The sequence below is a fragment of the Acinonyx jubatus genome, chromosome B2, assembly GCF_027475565.1.
Source record: "Acinonyx jubatus isolate Ajub_Pintada_27869175 chromosome B2, VMU_Ajub_asm_v1.0, whole genome shotgun sequence".
Lineage (NCBI taxonomy): Eukaryota > Metazoa > Chordata > Mammalia > Carnivora > Felidae > Acinonyx > Acinonyx jubatus.
This window is the reverse complement of record NC_069385.1, coordinates 91,483,516-91,504,590: the sequence shown is the minus strand read 5'-3', so window position 1 is coordinate 91,504,590 and position 21,075 is coordinate 91,483,516. Positions and strand designations below refer to the sequence as shown.

The following is a 21,075-nucleotide window of genomic DNA, read 5'->3' as shown; positions in this document are numbered from 1 at the left end:
TACACTCCATCACTAATGTGCTTTTACCTGGTGTTTCTTCTCCTCTGTGCCTAAAAATCAAAATAATTTCCCCTGGATCCAAACTCCTAAGGGCCTTAGGCTATGTTCTGATAAGCAAGGATATCAAATAAAACAATTCCTCCTCCTGAGCTGTCTACTCCATCAAGTAAGATAACTGAATTAAGTGCAATTCACTTAGAAATTAAAATATATACCAAATAATAAACCCAATTGGGCTAAATGCATATATTACATTAGATTATGGGCAAGCGGGGATTCAGGTCAGAGTGCTATTATCATAAATAGGCACATAAAAGGAAATGAAACTAAAGGAAAGGAGGCAAGGGATTATATAGTTAAATTAAATTGATAAATATTAGATAAAAGTTCAGGGATATCATACTTAATATGTCCTTTCTATGTAGCAGATATAAAGTATCTGCAGCATGGAGATGGTAAGGGAAACTTTAGGGAAGAGAGGTTGAACAACAAAAGTTTGAGATTTTGGAAAAGTAGTAGTAAATAATCAGAGAAGTTTCTATTTAGGCACCGAGAACAGATGGCTGGTCAGACTTGAGGGTATTGCTGGGTCTGAAGACTACAGATCTATTTGTAAAGCCACACAAAAAGTTGAGATTCCCACCACCAGTGGTCAGTAACCACAAAAAGAAGCAGAGAAAACACATGATCTGAATAAATCAACATTACTATATACATCATAGGGTATGACAGAAGTGTAACAACTGGATCTGGATTAGTTATGGAAGGACAAAAACATTTTGCAAGAAGAAACTAATAATTTGGTGCAACTCAAACAGTATAAAAAAGTGTTTGTGTTTTATATACAAGATCTAAGTCACACTTCAAAATAATGCTCTTTTTTTTCTTTCAACTACTGCACATGAAAAAAAAACTTAGCTTCAGAAAAGTTAATTAAGTGTCTTCATAAAGATAAATAAATAGCAGATATGGGATCATATGCAGGTCCTTTAACTAAAAGAACTATTTTCCTATCAAAACAAATGGTCTCCTCCGAAATTAAAAAAAAAAAAAAAGATTTGGCCACAAAAATGAAATGTAGATTGATTCAGAAAGTGACAGATTTATAAGAAAAACTCAGTATTTCAAGATGATTATGATTTTTTGGAATCTTTGTGGGTGTGAGTTGCTATAGTAAAATAACTGTTGTTATATTCCTAGGAGTTGATAAAGTCAAAGAATATGAAGTGAGATTTTAAAGTAGCGATGATAAGACTTGCAATGGAAAAAAGGATTAGAAGCTAGGTATTGGATCTATTGGTTAATGATGAGGAACCAAGAAGATAGTAAATAGTAATGTTAAAAGCAGTAGTAAATCTGACATGAGGCATGAATCTCAAAGGAGATTTTGAAAGATATGTCAAAAGCAATAATTTAGTAAGTGCAATTATTAATTAAGAAGAAGCAATAATGGCCTCATGGTACATGCATGTTCCATGAGAGAATGAGTAACTTTTGCTATAACAAGCTATAGAAGAAGAGGAAGGCTGAGGATTATTTAGGTTTCAGAATAAGACAAAGAATAAAAGGAAGTATCCTCTGGTAGAGTATCAGATGGCTGCAGCAATATTTGTAACTAAACATGATCTTCCAGAACCTTGTCTCTAACCTTTATCCTGAGAAGACTTGTATAATATCCTAAATAAAAAGAATGTAGAAAGAATTATTTTATGTCACTTCTGGGGCTAGGTAGTAGAAGGTGATACAGCTCATTCCTCTCTGCAGAGGCTGGTTGTGGAATCCTGGTACCATACTGTGAAAGCTAATGTCATGCACAGAGGGTACCTGAAAGTATTCCATCCAAGAGCACCATCCAGCATTTCAGTCAAGACCCAGCATCATCTGCTAGAACTGTGAAGTTCTAGGTGAATATTATAACCAATCTTCAGATGATTGTAGCACCCAGCTTTTGAGCCACTCTGAACAGCAATTATCAAAGCAAAGATAACCAAGTTGCTGATTCATGAGCAAAAAATAAATGTTGTATTTGATTTAAGCCATTAAGTTTAGGGTTATTTTATTACACAGCAATAAATAACTAGTAAAAGCTCTGTGAAGTAGCTGAAGATGTAAGAGCATAAGAATTAAAAGTCCTAAAAGGGTTTGAAGTGAAGAGTAGAAAAAAAAAATAAAGAAAGGGCTCCGGAGAATATAAAAAACAGGGAGAAAGAGGCTTGTTTTTTTGGCTGAGAACATAGTTCAAAGACATAGGGAAGGAAATATGCTTATGATTACAGACCAGAAAACCAGGAAGTTAAGGCTGTTGAAAATAGTCAGATTTTTTTTTCCAGATTGAAGTGTTGAAAAAACATCCAAAACAAATGTTGCTGAGAAATAATGATGTCTACCTTGGAGGAAGTAACCACCTACCCAGTCAAGGACCATCTGATATATATCAAGCACTTAATTATTATTGTATTTTTTTTCCTCATAGGGTAGTTGCCACCATTAAATGTCATCTGCATAGGGAAATATTGTACAAACTTCAAAACACTAGGCAAAGAGTTAGGGATTCTTGGGTTTTGTTCACAAAAACAAATTGCCAGTTAGTCAATACAGTCATATTCAATCTTCCCACCATTGGTCTTCATATATACTCACTGGTGCAATGAGTTTACTCATTAAAGATCTTTCAAAGTTCTAAAATAAACCCTTAAAAACTCAAGGTTATAGGGTTAGATTTATACATATTTTATTAAAATGCTGTAAAGGTAAAAAATGTTCATTTGAAAATAATTTTACATTTAATTAATGATATGTAGCCAGTGAATTTTCTATGAGAAAATGCTGAAAAGAATAAGACACTATTAATATATCAGATTTAATCAGAATTTTATTGGTGTGTGAAAATAGTTACATAGTTAAATGCTAACATGTTGTTATACCTTACCTAAAGTTTAGTTAGACTCAATTTATAAGTTTCAGTCCTCCCTGTCACACACATACCTCCCAGTTATCATCTTTTCATAAAGTAATTTAATTTATTCAAATATTGTGTCCCAGACTCAGAAGAGAGCAATGAAAGAAAAATATAATGTGAATATATAAATTCAGTAAGCTAAAGTGTTGTTTGTTTTCTAGTTCTCACCATATCAAATGAGATACTTCATTATACAAATATAATGCCTTTTATATGAGCAATGATGATTAATGACCAATTTTCAGGGGAAAAGATATTTTAATTGCTATCTTATAGGAGCAGTTGGTTCCCCAAATCAGTCATGATGGCACTTAAAAAACTTCAGTTCCTTGTAACCCTGCAGCTGAGGTGAAACCTCAATTCTTAAATACCAATTAGTGGGCTCACCTGCCATGATGCATACTATTTAGATTCTGTTAGAAAATAGAATAAACTCTATGAAAAGTGCTTCTAAAAAGATCTAAGTTCAGGTATATCTAGTGTAGGGGCCAAGGACAGGCCTCCTCAAAATGTGCCACTTTGGCATATTGAGAATTTTGAATTAAAAAGTTACCTAAGAAACTAATGTAAGAACACTCTGATCTCCCTTTGTCTCCATAAAGCAGGAAATAAATCTCCCATGTAAAATGTTCCTTCTCCACACCAAGATGTAAAGAGATAACCTCATCACCAGAAATAGGGAATTAAGAACCAAGAAGGCCATATAAACTATCCTTGTTACTTTTCACTAGTTTACCACGTCAGTCCAAATTCTGTTTAGAATTCCTTATTCAGTGAAGCTCCCAAACGTAAGTTTCTTTGTCCTGCCAATTACTCACAGATTTATTGTCTCTTTGCCTCAAAAGTACAAAAAATGCCTGCCTTGCTCTTTTATTCAAGTCTCAATTTGATTATTGGGCCTCCTCCACATACTTTTTTTTTTCTCCTGTTGATCTTTCTCATGTGAAATTAATTTTTAAATCAGCTAGAATAATATTGAAGGGTTGAGAAAAATGTTTTTCCCCCAACACTGTCATTTCAGGTATAGCCATCGAAATGAATTTGTCATGGATAGGTAGACACAGATACCAATGGGATCAAATCTAATGCATAAGTGACAGAAAAAAAAAATTACTTTCTTTCCAAACTTACTCACTTGATATATCATCAAAATGTACATCATAATTTAATTTATTGTCTCATATTATTTTTAAAGTTACTCTTTAACATGATAAAGAATTCCACTGAGTTGCAACACACTTTGGCACCACAACATATTAATCATTTACAAATAATTGTCTTGAATCAGGAAATGCTCATTTAGGGGACTATTTCTAAAAATGTTCCTGAACATGTATGAAGTTAATAAAGTTGTTAAGGTAAGCCTGTCCATAATGAAAATTAAAAAAAAAAAAAAGGAGTTTCTGATTAGTGTAATCAAAGCAACCAATTAAAGAAATCAAGCAGGATCATATGCATTGAAAGGGATGCTTATAATCATACTTTGATAGTTCTTGCCTTGGAATTTCACAGCTAGCATCTAAAAAAGTAATCATTGAGTATCAGCAGATAAAATAGAATAGCAAAATTACTTATAGGACAAAATATTCTGTAAGTTCTGGATTTTTATTTTCAAGTTTTTTCAATAAATAAAAGTTGAAGCCATATGTTAAAAAATGTTCCTGTATCTGAAAAATAAGTTTATGGCTTTCCCCATAAAACACATTTCAAAGTCCCAAGATGGAGTAATTAGAGAGTTTCTGCATGGAATTCTATAAATTGTCACACCTGTTTACTTGAACAAAGAATTAAAACATGCAGACTTCAACAGAATTCAAGAACTCATTAAAAGACTTACACTGCACCAGCAGAAAATACTTAATATAGAAAAAAGTATTAGTCATTTTCAGGCAGTCATCAAGTGACTTTTAAATCACTGAAACTGACAAATCAGAAGTGAAAAATTATCACAATTATATAGGCAGTATTACTGCAATGTATAGAACATCTGTTACTAACGATAGCCAATTCAACATAATTATAAGGGAGTCACTGGTACTTTCAATATTATAAGACTAAAAGCGGCTTTTATACTTTTTTCACTTTAAAAAACAATGCAATCCCACCATTTGCATAGTTGGTATGAAAACTGAACACATTATGAGTTAAAGATAAGCAGGTATTCACATTATTCACATGGCCATGTGTACCAAAACCATATCTTTGATTTTTAAGAGATGGCATATTTCTTTCAATATTCCTTCCAGTGTCCTAATAAAACACACAGCAAAAACTGTGATCCTTTTCCTTCTATATAGGACAATAAGAGTGTATAATAGTAGATTATAATCCTGTGACTCCAGATTAAAAAAAAAAAGTTTGCTTCATATTTATTCTTAAGTATAGCTGTCAAAAGAGAATCACAATACTTTGAATTCCTTTAAGAATAGACCCCTGTCTCTTACTTTCTTTATTATGAAACATTTATTCAATACCTTATATGTGCTGGAAGATGGGGCTGTAAATATGACTAGATTGTAGGCCTTGCTGCCTATTGTAAATCAATAGAAGGGGGAAAAGGAAGTGAATTTTGGAGGAGTAAAGGAAAGGAAGAAGATCTTCATTCTAGAGAAGGTGAAAAGTATGAACAAAACCAGGGAAAATGTGAATATTTATGATTTATTCATAGGACAATCATTAGAACTATCTGATTATAGCAGATGATTGGTTTAGAGAAATATTAAAAATGTAAGTTAATAAAAGTAGATACAAGACAAGTATATTAATACTCAAATGCTAGGGGAAAATAGGAAACCAGGTTTGTCTGTATTAGCAAAATAGAAGAAATAAACATTGAAGGGCACTGGGGTAATTCAGTTTTTTGAGCTTCCAAGTCTTGATTTTGGCTCAGGTCATATCCTAGTGTCATGGGATTGAGCCCCAAGTCAGGACTCAGCATGGAGCCTGCTTGCAATTCCCTCTCTCTTTCCTTCTGCCTCTCTCCTCCACTCATATTGCTCTCTTAATAAAATAAAATAAAATAAAATAAAATAAAATAAAATAAAATAAAATAAAATAAGGGCACCAGGTGGCTCAGTCAGTTAAGTGTCCGACTCTTGGTTTCAGGTTAGGTCGTGATCTCACAGTTGTGAGTTTGAGCCCAGTGTGGGGCTCTTTGCTGACAGTGCAGAGTCTGCGTGAGATTCTGTCTCTCTCTCTCTCTCTCTGCCACTCCCCAGCTTGTGCTCTTGCTCCCTCTTTCTCTCTCTCTCTCAAAAATAAATAAACATCAAAAAATTAAAATATAATATTTTAAAACAACGAATGAAGAATTATATCAAACAATAGCAAAAGTAGAGACAGCTAAATTTAATTGAATACTTACTGTTTGTCTCATTTTACCAGTACTTTACATGGATTGTGTAATTTAGTCCTCGGGGTCGGGGGACAATGAGATGAATATTTAAATTCTTGTAATTTACAGTTCAGAAAACTAAAATTTAGAGAGCTTAAATAATATTATATTTTCTTCATATTATAGATGAAGTAATCAAAAATTACATAACTAAATTGTGTATATCATTGTTATGGAAACTAATAACCAAAAACTCAATTTCATCTTTCTACCATGTAATACAAGTAAAGGAAAGGAAGTAGTCTTTGGAGAAAGAAAGTCGCATTTAAAAATATATATTTAGAAAATTTAGTTGGTTGAATGAGGTAAAATTATTTGAGCAAGACATAATATATTTATCATAGCTACTCAATTCTCTTTCTCTAGAATTTCAGCACTTGACAGTGCTTCATTTACCAAAGCTGCTCCATCTATAGTTGTGAATGTCATTTAAAAATATTTATCATCATATGTTAAGTGCAGTCAGGATCACTTTGCCAGAAATTGATCTTTATGACTAATTATATACACTTGTTTTAAAATAACATCTATCTACCTGAATCCCTGTTTAGGTGCCCTTCAAAGTTACCTGTTTCAATATAAACAGAGAAAAGTTCTGGAGATTTAGAAAAAAACAACAACAACAAAAAAAAGAGAGCGCAAGAAAGAAATATTCACATTGGTGTTACTTTGTGTTACTGCGAATAGCTATTTTCAGATGAACTTTCTCACAGAAAATAAAACTATATAAAAACATACAAACTATCTTCACAAGAAAAAGAAAGTCTATGGAGGTTAACTAGATTTATCATGGTTGATCACTTAACAACATATACAAATATCAAATCATTATGTTATATAACTGATACTACACTAATATAATATTATATGTCAATAATATCTTGGTTTAAAAATATTAAACCCACACACACATACACACACACTACAAAGTCCTTGAAGAGTGAACAAGACTAGGCAGAATTAGAAAGCATCAGTAAAGAAAACAAACAAAACAATAGAAATTAACTCAAAGGAAAGATACAGGGAGGAAAATGACTGCCCTGAAATGAATTATGCCAGAATTACAAGACAAGTAGGAAAATAAGAAGTTGTCTACCAAATGTGTAATTGTAGAAGAAAAGGAGAAAGAGATTTTAGCAGTAAAAAATAATTTAAAGTGGCCTGAAATTTTCCCAACATGGTGAAAACATTACCTTACAAATCCAAGAAGTTTGATAATCTCAGGTAGGACAAATACAAAGAAAACCATGGCTATGCACGGTAGACTCAATAACCAAAATATAAAATTACTAAATCAGTTAGAGAAAAAAAAAAGACATATCCATAGGGAACAATAATGTAAATGATAACTGACTTTGTATGAGAAATAAAGGCCAGAAGACAATACTATCAAGTCAACGAATTATCTCTAAATTAAAAGAAAAAAATGGATAAATTAAATTCAAATCAATGAAGCAAGACAACTTAAAAATGGCAAAGCAAGTAAGCCTTACTGGTTCTCAAGATCTATAGGATACTATGGGTCTATACAAATATACACTGACATTGCCTCACTGTTAAATATTTAATTAACTTTTCACTGAACAAACCAGAGAAGTAACATTACATACTGGCATAAGATCAATATCATTAGAGCAAAAAAATCCAAGTTATGAATCTATTTCCACCATTTTCTCAAAAGGTTAAATAGAGATGAGATTAACTATTTAATGTACTTATTTTCTGGTAAAAAGAAAGTCACATGATAAATAGTAGTTAACTATTATATTTATCCAATAGTAACAAAAAGGCAAAGTGTCACAACATATATGATTTATGATTTTAGCTACATTATATACTTTATTGAGCATTCAAAGCCTTTTTATCTGTAATCAATTTCTGCTCTCATTTGTCAACAGAAGAAATAAAAATTTTCATGATCATCCTGAGACCTGTAATTACCAGTAATTACTATTTATAAGGTGAATAATATATACTAGATACTTAGTGGACACATAGACTGTCTCCAGACGATTTATAGTGGGATGAGGAACACTTGGATTCATTGTTTTGTCAATGAAAGGAGGATGATCACAAGAGGAGGAAGACTAATCAGAAGATGCAAAATGAGTTTCAGTTCTTTATCAGGATGGAGTATGGTAGGTATCAAAGGAAATCATGCATGTTAATAATTAGATACAGAATCTTTGTTTTTTAGTGTTATGCTACTGTGGATTATGCCGTAGCATAGGTCACCAACAATGCTGATAATGATCACAGTGACCAAAGAATCAAGAAGAAAAATACCACAAAATGAAATCTGACAATGTAAAAATAATACCTGTCCAGAGGAAAGTACATGAACTCTTTCCTAGTCAACACCTAAAAAATTATGTACATTAGTAAATATGTTAGATTTACTTACATCAATATTTGCCATAATTTTAACTCCAAATCTTATGAATACTAAGCCTCAGAGTTGAGTGTACAGGTAGAGTGCCTATCAGTTCATGTAATATGATTATTCATAATATTTAACAACTTACACTTATGACAACAAGGACTAGTTCAATTCTCTACGTGGCAGGGGGTTAGAACCACGATTGAACTGACTGAGATTAATTTCCCAACCTTTATCAGAACTGAGTTTCAAGTAGGATTAAAGTTCAATTATTAAAAATGAAAAAAGTTATATCTGATTTAGCTCCTGCTAGCTTTCCTTTCCATGAACAAAATACTATTTTCCATAAATTCTACCTACTGGTAGGGGTTTTAAAAATGGAGAAATCTACTTTATATTGGAAAATATTCTGCCCACCTTCTGATTTAAACTGATTTAAACTAACAAAATATCTTAAGAGTATCCTCCACTAGACAATTTAGACCTCTTGTTACCTGAGGTTACAATATCCTGAAAAATTGATTATTCCTTCAATGCCATGCTATGGTTTCTTTAAATCATTCATCTTGCGTACAGAGATCCCAACTTGTCTTGCAAATAAAGCTTCTTAAATCTTGAAACTAAAATTAATTTTGTAACTATAAATTAGTCCTAAACTAAGACTGAAGAGTTTATTTTCTGACAATCATTTGTTCTTCTATCAAAATCATATTTTAAAAGTTTGAAAGTAAGTCAAGGACTAACCATCTATAGAATGCAAATTTTAATGGTTCCTTGAATTGCTCAAAAAGATACAGTAAGTTTCTTGCAATAAACCTTACAAAGTTATAAAATTAGAGCAAATCACTTTATAACAGATACATAAATCTTACATAACATTTTCAAATTTGGAATTATAATTAAAGAATATAATTTCATACAGTTTTTTATTAGAACTTTATTAATTCTACTTTTATATGTCTGAGATTGCAGCTGACCTCATGGCTAATTGTTCTTATTCACACTCTTCCATAATATTTGAGGTGTCTTAGAAATGAGGAATATGTTTTTTTTTCTAAAGGATCACTAGTTTTATTTATTTAAAAATTTTTTTTAATGTTTTATTTATTTTTGAGACAGAGAGAGACAGAGCATGAGCAGGGGAGGGGCAGAGAGAGAGGGAGACACAGAATCCGAAGCAGGCTCCAGGCTCTGAGCTGCCAGCACAGAGCCCGATGTGGGGCTTGAACTCACGAACTGTGAGATCATGACCTGAGCTGAGGTCGGATGCCCAACTGACTGAGCCACCCAGGCGCCCCAAGGATCACTAGTTTTAAAATAGGAGTGGTGACTCTACACCTTATTTATTTGCTGTCTTGATTTATATTAATTGATGACTGATACATACATACATACATACATACATACATGTATACATACAAAGTTAAAAAAATATGCTGCTTCTTGTACATTTTTGTCTATGGCTTTAAGTCACAGAATAATGCAATAAATAGGTACTGAAATATCCCAATCTATAATAGTTCCTAGATCTTCTAATAAGGAGTCATCATCCTAGTTTGCACATGTCAGTAACAGCAGTTTACGCCCTGGAGTGTAAGACAGAATGTTGCCAAGATAACAGTTCCCCCCAACTTACCAAATTACCACTTGTCCTGGACTTTCTAAGAAAGTAACATTATTCACACTTTCATTAGATAAATAGAGATGTGTTTGATATATCTCCACTTTGTACTTTAAATTCTGCAATGGTCTTTTCTAGGAGTGTTAGAGATACATAGGCAGCATATTGTTTAACATGAGGATAAACTAGCAAGTTAACAAATGATAACCTACTTATCTCTTCCCAATCTTTTCCAGATGCAAAGTATATTATATTTCTCATTTAAGGATACCTTATTGGATTTTGGAGACCCAAGAAACTACAAATAGCTCACTACTTATTGTTTCAGTGGACAGGAGGAGAAGGATCTGATAATGCTGCCCTACCAGCACAAAGCTTCCTTTGCAAATGGGCCAGTGGTAACCACAGGGAATTATAAGTATAGCCATGTATTATATGAGAGACAAATAGAGGACAAGAAGTCCTGTTAACAGAGTTTATAGGGAGTTATCTATATGTTCTTGCTATAGAAGTTTGGCCATACGATTGATCACAGGTATGGTATAAATTGAGGGTTGATAAACAATAACTCTAAGCCAAATGTGACCTTACACCTATTTTTGCAAATAAAGTTTTACTGGAATATAGCCAGATTAATATGTTTGAATATTGTCTATGGCTCCTTTCACGCTCTAATAGCAGAGTTGAGTTACCTCAATGGAGACCGTACGGCTCAAAAGTATAAAACATTTACTATTTGATCCTTTACAGAAGTTTGCAAAAAAAAAAAAAGGAGAAGAAGAAGAAGAAGAAGAAGAAGAAGAAGAAGAAGAAGAAGAAACAAACAAACAAAGAAAAAAATAAAAGTTTGCAAGCCTCTGGCATAAATATACTATTATTTATTTACATATTTTGTTTTGTGCTGATGTTTCTTATTTTAATATAAATACTTAAAATGCAATTATATAAAAAACTATACATATACACACATATATTTTTTAAATGTAATTTATTTTGAGAGAGAGAGAGAGAGAGAGAGCGAGAGAGCATTAAAGTGGGGAAGAGGGGCAGAGGGAGACAGAGAATCACAAGCAGGCTCGGTGCTGTCAGCACAGAGCCTGACCCTGGGCTCAATCTCACAAACCGTAAGATCATGCCCTAAGTTGAAATCAACACTCAGATGCTTAGCTGACTGAGCCACCCAGATGCCCCCCAAAAACAACTTATATTGTTAAGAAAAAAGTTTCAGATGTATGTTTCCCCAGAAAGTTGATCATTAATATGCAGTTTGCCCCTATACTATGTCACTATTAATGATCCACCACAGAATATTAGTGACATCACTGACTATTTGAAAATCAGAAGTTACACATTAGTTGAAAAATTATCAGCATCTATTTTAAATGTTAATTATCTTAGAAGACTGTCTGCCAATGCTGAATTAGGTGCAGATGCAGAAGGGATTCTTACAGATCACTCTGTGAAGCATGTCTTTTCATTTAGATCAAATGACTGCCCCAAAATAATTTTCCTCATTTTCTATTGCAAGTTTCTCCGTACATATAACAAGTGAAGTGATAGTTATATAAATGTGTCAGCTCAATTAACACAACAAATCCATACACAGTTAAAAGATGCCAGCTGCTTGTTATTAGTAAAATTAGAGGCTTCAAATAAATCATTAGCAAATTTCAATAATGGTTTGAATTTTCCATCCAATTCATTGAATTAAAATAAAGCTTTACAAGTTTATTCTGTTGAAGGAAAGGTATCTGAAGAGATTAGGAACGTATTTGAAAATTCAGTGAAGTTGTTCAAAGATAAAATTATTTGTTCTGTTAAAATTATAAATAATATTTGTATATAGTATATGTTATATACATGAGATATACAATATTTTGATCAAGTTGAGAAAAGGATGGGATTGAGAAAAGGATGGGAAGGAAATATACTTGAAATTTACTGTGATGCAGACATCATTCATATTTTAATACAAACTAGTGATATTCACACAATTGAAAGTATAGTTGCAAATTTTATAAATAATTTTAAATATACACAGGACCAGAAAAATTTTCTTGACAAAGCTAGAATGAGGGGTAAAAAAGTGTGACTTAGCAAAATGTACTTTCATTTGCTGCTGTCCATTAACATTTGGATTTTAGAAATATTTAAGCTCCTGAAGAGTGACTGAAAATAAGCCCAAATGCCTCTGAGAAGTTTTGACATTTTAGTGAAAGAACCCTCTAAATTTTCATTGCATCTTGTTCACATTCAGTAACAAGCATTTAATCAAACAAGTTAATAAATTAAGCACACAAAATATCAGGTTTTGAAAGTTTTAGTGAGTGGTCCTTATTTTTAAAAAGAAATTAAAATTTATTGTTGCATAAAACAACAGAGACATGCAACATACTCAGTACAAAAGTGCAAATATTAAAAGTACTATAACTGTGCTTTGGAATAACTATACTTTTGGAAAGCAACATGAGGGGGATCCTATATTTCATGGATAAATTTATGTACTGGAACATAATGGAAATAAATTGAGAAATCCTATAATGTTGCAGTACCTAATATTGGCCAAATATTCAAAGGAATCATATGTGGAGATCATTTATTTCATGAGGTAAATGTTGAAAATATTTGTCAAAGAAAATAATGTCAAACAGGATAAAAATATGGCTCCTATGAAAAACCTAACTTATGTGTTTTATACAAAAACAAAGAACAAAAAAAAACAATTGAGAATACTTTCCATTTAGCAAATTTCCTTTGAGATTAACACGAGCCTCAACATTTCAGTGAAAATAGCCTCAATTAAGAATGGCATAGTTAAATGTCAATTGAAGGCATGAACAATTTCAAGTTTATTAATTGTAAATGAACCTTGGGTATAATTTTATTAAAAAAAATAAAATAAGACCACATTGAAAAATTCATTCCTCATAAAAAAGCAACATACTATTAAAGATATATATGGCTAAACACAGTTTCTGCTTATATTATTTGGTAATGTTCAGATAATCAACATAAAGTATGTTTTTTAAAATTTCCTTTTATTTCTAGAGATCAAAGATCAAGGTACAATTATTTTATTTCAAAACAATTTTATGAAAAGTAGAACTATTCTTAAGAATCAGCCAACTTTATGTGTCTGCCTATTTAATGAAACCAATTTGAAATAAACATTTCAAATATTATATAATTGTAACTGCTTTTAGCTACCTCTTTTGCTCAAAAATGCCATGTTTTGGAAGATAAATTATATGGTTTCCATAATGCAGGATATGGTAAAATATTGTACAAATATTTTAACTCCAAAACTCCTCCTAAGGAGAGAGAAGACTTGAGGAATGCAAGACCTGAAAAGATTTTTTTGAAGACAGTTATTGGGAGTCCTTATTGCCTGCATTGCTACCAACCCTTCTTACTATGCAACAGTGGCCAATGTAGTCCACTAAAATTTCAAATCTCCCTCAACTGAGTTAGGAGGAAGGACCTCCAAGAGAAACACGAAGAAATATTACCATTCTCTGTAATTTGGAAGACGTGCATTTTTTGTTGCACTCCCACAAAAGAGGTCTTTAGGTGTCTAATTGTGGCTGGAGACACCATTGCTTGAAGACATTTTTCAGTAATAAATGAAACATTTCAAGTTTAATTTGAAATAAAACAATTAAAATGATTTGTATGCATGTGTATATACATATTATATGTACATTTTTTACCTGAAAATGGTTCATCACATTCACAGATGAAACTACTTGCAGTAATATTGCCACAATTCCCATGGAAACAGATACGTGGTTGACATTGGCCAATAATTTCTGAACAATGTATGCCTATATAAATGAAAATAAATTAATTTTGCAACTAGATTAAAAATATTTACATTGTATACAGTTAACTATGGTCATCAACTTTCCCAAATTCTTTAATCATGAGCAAAAATTGGGCATTGAAGAGGACATCTTTTGGGATGAGCACTGGGTGTTGTATGGAAACCAATTTGACAATAAATTTCATATATTCAAAAGAAAATCATGATCAAAATTTTGACAAAATATAATTCTAATTAATAAATAATACTCCATGATGATGTGTATATATATGTATATATACACATATATACATATATATACATATATACATATATACACATATATACACATATACACACATATATGCATATATATACACATATATACACATATACACACATATATACATATATATACACATATATACATATATATATACACATATATACATATATATATATACACATATAGACACATATATATATGTATTTTTTTTTTTTAAGTAGGCTCCAAGCCCATGTGGAACCCAATATGGGGCTTGACTCAAGACCCTGAGGTCAAGACCTGAGGTGAGATCAAAGAGTCATATGCTCAACAGACTGAGCTACCAGGGGCCCTGCCATAGTGATGTATTTAAATTGAAACAAAAGTTGCTCAGTTGATTAAGTGTCTGACTCCTGATGTTGGCTCAGGTCGTGATCTCATAGTCTTGACTTTGCGTTGGTAGGTTAGGGCCCTCAGTGGGCTCTGCACTGGGCATCATATCTACTTAAAAAAATTGCAACAAAAATTAATTTCAATAAATTTGACATAAGGTTTTCCATCTTCTGACCCCCACTATATATTCAAATATTTTTCTGATTCTTGATATTTGAGATTTAGTTATTTTCATGATAATTTGAATTTGTTAATCATGTTTCGACAGTATATAATAATAATATATGTTCTTCAACATACAGTGGTAGCACTGCAGTGGTAATTTACAAAGTGATACATTCAAAAGTATACTGTCTTAGCCCTATAACTTAGCCAAGGTGATAATTCCAAAGAGGAAAATGTAAAAGATTGACACTATCTGAAGAGGAACCAAGGCATAAACTTTCAGTCAAGCACGTTGAATAAGCTCTAGAGATCTGCTGTACAACATTGTACCTACTGTCAACATTAATATATCATACACTTAAAAATTTGTTAAGGGGGTAGATGTCATATTAAGTGTTCTTTTCATAATAAAATAAAAAATAAAATAAAATAAAATAAAATCTAAAATTATGGGGAAATAAAGAAAAGGCTGTTGGATTCTTAGAAGTTAGGCACGAACTTCTAAACTCTACATTTTCCTGCCCTTGCTGTTCTGTCAAGTTTCTAAATCTCACTTATACCCACTTTTGTGATCCTACAATATCGTATACCATAACCTTGTTTACAATACTTTTCCATGCAGTTAATTGGCTCATAATATCCTTTGTAGAATATGCCCAGGACATTCAATGGCAAATGGACACATGTTACTATAAAACTGTTGTACATAATTTTCAATAGATTAGTCACCCCTCCATTCTAAGTGAATTTTTAATTTAATTTGTAAGCAGTTTTTGGCATTATCATTGATTCCTTTCAAATTCTTTATAGACTGACAGCTCTGACTCACTAATACAGAACTCTTCTTCCTTCATTTACCTCCAAACAACCCCCAACACAATGAAAATTTAAGTAAATATAATTATGTGCCAAATATTTCCATGTACAAAAACTAAATTAACAATAGAATGTTCAATAGGTCATAATCTATTTCAATCAGTGTAAGGGGCCAAATAGTGAGCCGTCAAAATTCATATGTTGAAATCCTGACCTCCAGGTCCTCATAGTGTGACTGTATTTGGAGACAAGATCTTTAGAAAGGTAATAAAAAATTAAATGAGGTCATTAAGGTGGGTCCTAATCAAATGTGGCTCATGTCCTTATAAGAAGAAAAATTTTGGATCATACAGACAGATACAAAGGAAAGACACAGGGAGAACATGGCTGTCTACAAACCAATCAGAGAGGCCTCAGAAGAAACCAATCTTGCTGACATGATCTCTAACATTTAGCCTCTAGAATGGGAGAAAGTAAATTTCTGTTGTTGAAGCCACTCAAACTATGGTACTTTATTATGGCATCACTAGCAAATTAATACAGTTAATATTCTCAATTTATTTGGTAATTCTACATATTTCTATAACATCTGAGATTTAAAATTGAAGCAATTAAAATTAAAGTGTCATTATGGTATATGCTCAATATTATGGTGTTTAACATTTAATGGTTTAAATTATCTATGGCTGTGTTTCTATTAAACAAACAAACATTGGGTAGAAACAAAGCACTCTATGCAACTAAGATAAAACCACTGAAATAGAATTCCATGGTATATGATTAAACATGTGCCAATTAATATTCTGATAGATGGTAGAAATTTTCTGGCCAAATATACTTTAAAATTCTTTGGACAAACTAAAATGGATGCTTTAGGAGCTCTAAAATTGCTTTTTCATTCACCTCAAATCAGCAACTTGAGTGCTTTCTCTTTTTTGCTGACCTGTCTTAATTTTAATTACCTGATAAACTCTGGAGAGAGTCAAAGTTACTTACATCTTTGTTCACCGATGCCAATAAGAGTCAAATGGGAATTTGATCCCAGTTATAGAGAGAGGATGTTCAATGGATATTACTGGGATTTACTTTTAAAATGGTCTTGGGGCCCCTGGGTGGCTCAGTCGGTGAAGCGTCCAACTTCAGCTCAGGTCATGATCTCACGGTTCGTGAGTTCAAGCCCCGTGTCAGGCTCTGGGCTGACAGCTTGGAGCCTGGAGCCTGCTTTGGATTCTGTGTCTCCCTCTCTCTCTCTGCCCCTCTCCCACTCATGCTCTGTGTCTCCCTCACTCTCAAAAATAAACAAACATTAAAAAAATTAAAAAAAAAATAAAATGGTCTTGGTACTTCCTTACTATACAGTTTAAAATTACTCTGAAAGATTGGCTTAGGTGAACTTTAGAGCCTACAAAGATTTATTGAGATATTCCATTACATTTTATTATACAGCCTTCTCAGACTTGGCTCCAATGGAGTCTTGACAGCAACATGCAAGAAAAACCTTGTTGAAGCCCCCTAAACCCTGTCCCCCCAAATTACAGTTATATACTTGAGCCTCATCTGCTCTAGTCAATATCTATCCAGCCCTCTTTCCTTTCTCTTGAGCAAAATATACTACCAACATGTTATTTGTTTTCCCATATTATCATTGGGAAACTATATCAAGCAATTCCCTTTGTTAGATCTTCCTCATCTTACCCACTAACCTTGTAACTCTCTATGCCAGGTCTCGGAAACTCCCACTAAAAGAAATTCATTAATCCCTGTAGTTTAAAATTCCCCTACATTTCTCAGTATTTCTTTTTATTTTCCTCTGATGACGCAGATTCCCTAGTTAACTTTCAAGTGGTGACAGTGATTTTCCCTTTAATCCTAACTTCAGTTTCAGGTAGTATAATTTACATTTTTTTTTTTTAGATTGCCCTTCTGGTTTCATCTATTCACCAAATGCCTTCTTTTTTTATAACCTTTCCTCACCATTGCCTCTCATTTACCTTACTGTAACCAATTTTATTAATTATATCAAGTTCTTTCCTTCCTTTCCAATATTATCTACCAATCACTTTATAAGTGCCATATCAACATCCATTAAACACATTGCTCTGGGCTTAAAATTATCTTCTCTTTTTCAGTTCTGCCAAGCTACTTCATGGCTTCTACCCAAGCACATACCTCCTTACCTCTTTCCACTCAGATCCACACTTAATTACTACATTATTACCTAGAACTGTTTAATTTAAATACCATAAACTTGGGAATTTCATTCTACAGCTAATACTATTCCAATGTTTTGTTTGTTTTTTTTTTAATTACATGAGACATTAAGAGCGAATTTGGGGAAAGATGTGAAAGTAGGTATTTCAGGGTAAAACATATGTGCTTTTAAAAAAATCTTAGGGGCACCTGGGTGCCTCAGTCGGTTAAACATCTGACTCTTGATTTTGGCTCAGGTCATGATCCCAGGGTCATGGGATTGAGCCCCACCTTGGGCTACGGGCTGAGCATGGAGCCAGCTTGGGATTCTCTCTTTCCCTCTGCTCCTCTCCCCTGCTTGTATGCTCTATCTCTCTCTAAAATAAAATTTAAAAAAACAAAACAAACAAAAAACCTCTTATTTAAATAAGAAAAAAAATTACAGAATGCCTAATGGGAATTGTGTCCAGAATCCAAATTTAGCCCATTCTAAAAAATCTACAAAATTTTTAGAAGTGTAGTTTGTTTTTTGGAAAGTAGCAATATATGAATTCATTTTATTTTCCTTTTTAACAGAATTACGTTACTTAAAAAAAAATCTTACCTGTAAATGGTGGGTAACAGATACATTCATAACCTTGCTTATTCAATTTTCCTCTTTTATTAATGCAACTGCCATTATTTTCACATGGTTTATAAGAACATGGATCAAGTTCTTGGCAATATTTTCCAGAAAATGGAGGCTGACAATGGCAGCTGTATGTCTTGCTCCAAACCTCAGTAAGACATTTACCATGCCCAGAACAAAATTCTGAACTCAGAGATTCCTGGCAGAACTGTTCTTTCACTGTCACATTTAGCCGTAGCCCCAGGTGACAAAACGATGGACCACTTGCTGTTACTGTGATAAAATAATGTGTTCCAGCACTCAGCCACTGAGAATTAACAGTGTGCATTCCTTTTAGTTTGCAACCAAAAAGTAACTGATCTTCAGTTGTGGTGTTTTGCAGACAGTCAATGAATGATGCTTCAGAAACATTCATCAAATTTATTTCTGGAGATTCAAGAGATGGTTCAGAAGAAATTATAAGGATGTCTCCCAATTGAATTTGCAAAGGGCAAATCTGGGGAACAACTTGATTGCCTGAAGTGTTCATTTTAGTATTTACATCCCCAAACCAGCAATCTCCATAGAAGTCCATGCAGATGTTTTCTGTTAGTGTCCAATTCACCATATATGATAATGGTTGTGTATGCCATTCTTCCACAAATTGCCATTTACATGTTGTTTTTCCATTTATAAATGTGCTATGAAGAACCACCAGGCTCAGAAGCATAATTGATTTGTTAATCATTTGGGGAAATTGTATTTTACAGTCTCTCATGAAAAGTGTCATAAAGAATTGCTGCAAAATGGGCTTTTAGTGTTGCTGAAAATTTGCAAGCAGAGATTTTGTTCAAGGATTCCCAGGAACTGGCTTTTTTTCTATTCCCAAATGCAAGTGGATTTTGATCAAGAAACAGTAGAGTTCAACTGATTTAAATATCCCTTTAAACATAAAAACATACATTGTTAGTGAAGTTACTTAATTATATAGACAATTCTAAGCTGGTTCCTGCAAAGACTATGCTGCCACCACCTATGCACCTTCTTTGTGACACAAGGCCAGAAAAAATGTGGTGAAAATATACTGCACATTGTTATATAATTATACCAGCAATTTACTGCAATCTTTTGTATGCTCTTTTCACCAAGCTTCAACAAAACTAAAATACAACAATAAGCAAGTTCCTTTATAGATGGTTTTAATTTTCTTCAGATATAAGTATTGTTCTCTGATTAGGTTTAGAAAATGCTTTAAAAACACCATCCATAAAGCAAGAAAAAATGATTTAAATATAATGTTCATATAGTATTTTCATATAAATATAAGCCATAATGCACAAACCATGATCTTCTAATCCAGGAGGTGAGAACTCCCAGATATACAAGAGGTTCTAGAAAATTCCATCATGTAAATAAATAAACTCAGAATGAGACTTCACCCAACTTCTGCAGAATTGTGGGAATATAGTAGGCCAAGAGGGAAAAGGAAGTATAAAATGGAATAATAAAAGGATGGTAAGTACAGGTATTATGTAATGACTTCTCTTTCATCACTCACCACTGGTATGAAAGGGGAGAATAAGGGATTAACCCTGTGGGTAAGGCATCATTACTCCCAGAGGCAAAAAAATATATATATATATTACCACCACCCACAAAACAAAAAAATAGCAATCTTTGAGATTTAATATATTGACCCAATTAAAAAAATAGTAACTACAACTCATTGAGGGTTTTCTTTGTGTAAATCACTCTAGTATTTAAAAAATTTAAAAAAAAAAACTGTAAAGATCGCAACAAAAGTTAAATTCTGAAAAGGCGTAATGGAAAAACATGCTCTTTTGATGTCAGTGATGCTATTTTTCCAGTCTACATTTTAAGGCCACATGGGTTTTAATTCCTTTCACTCTTATATTTAATTCCTTTCACTCTTATTTAATACATTCTTAGATAAGAATGTATTAAATATATTCATTTAATGAAATTAACATAGTTGTATTAAATTAACATAGTAGTACTGAAGATTGAGTTAGATTATATAAGAATTTACAAGTCATTCAAAATCCTGTCATGTTTTACTATATCTTGACTGTCAGTTTGTTGTTAAATGACTTATGCCATTATGTGACGCAATTAATTTGTTAATTCATATCAAATATTTATATTAAGTCCAATTTCTTAATGGCCATTCTAGATCATATAGAAATTAAATTTGAGTTGTAAATTTCCTCTTTGAAAATTCAGTTGTATTATAAATCTATAAAATATAAATTCATAAGTAATATATTACCATAAAATATGCATATGGAAATGTAAAATTGTAACTTTCCTAGAATTAAAAGTTATGTATGATCATGTTCATTTCAAATGTTAGTCATAACTTCTGAATATAAATTAGTAATCTTGCTAAGATTTAAAGACTACTTTGAACAAATAGATATGATCCCAATCTACATGCAAGGCAATATGCTAGGTACTGGGAA

The 21,075-nt window shown here is 32.4% G+C and overlaps 1 protein-coding gene across 1 annotated transcript in view; it reads right to left on the bottom strand.

Moving 5' to 3' along the window:
* EYS (eyes shut homolog) overlaps positions 1 to 19,535 on the bottom strand; it is a 1,591,614-nt gene extending 1,572,079 nt beyond the window's left edge. The window contains exons 1-2 of the mRNA XM_053222617.1: positions 18,590 to 19,535; positions 14,065 to 14,178 (exon numbers count right to left, since the gene is read on the bottom strand). Coding sequence (XP_053078592.1) covers positions 14,065 to 14,178; positions 18,590 to 19,382 — 907 coding nt within the window. The 5' untranslated portion in view covers positions 19,383 to 19,535. The remainder of the gene's footprint in view (positions 1 to 14,064; positions 14,179 to 18,589) is intronic.
* Between the last annotated feature and the right edge of the window lie 1,540 nt (positions 19,536 to 21,075).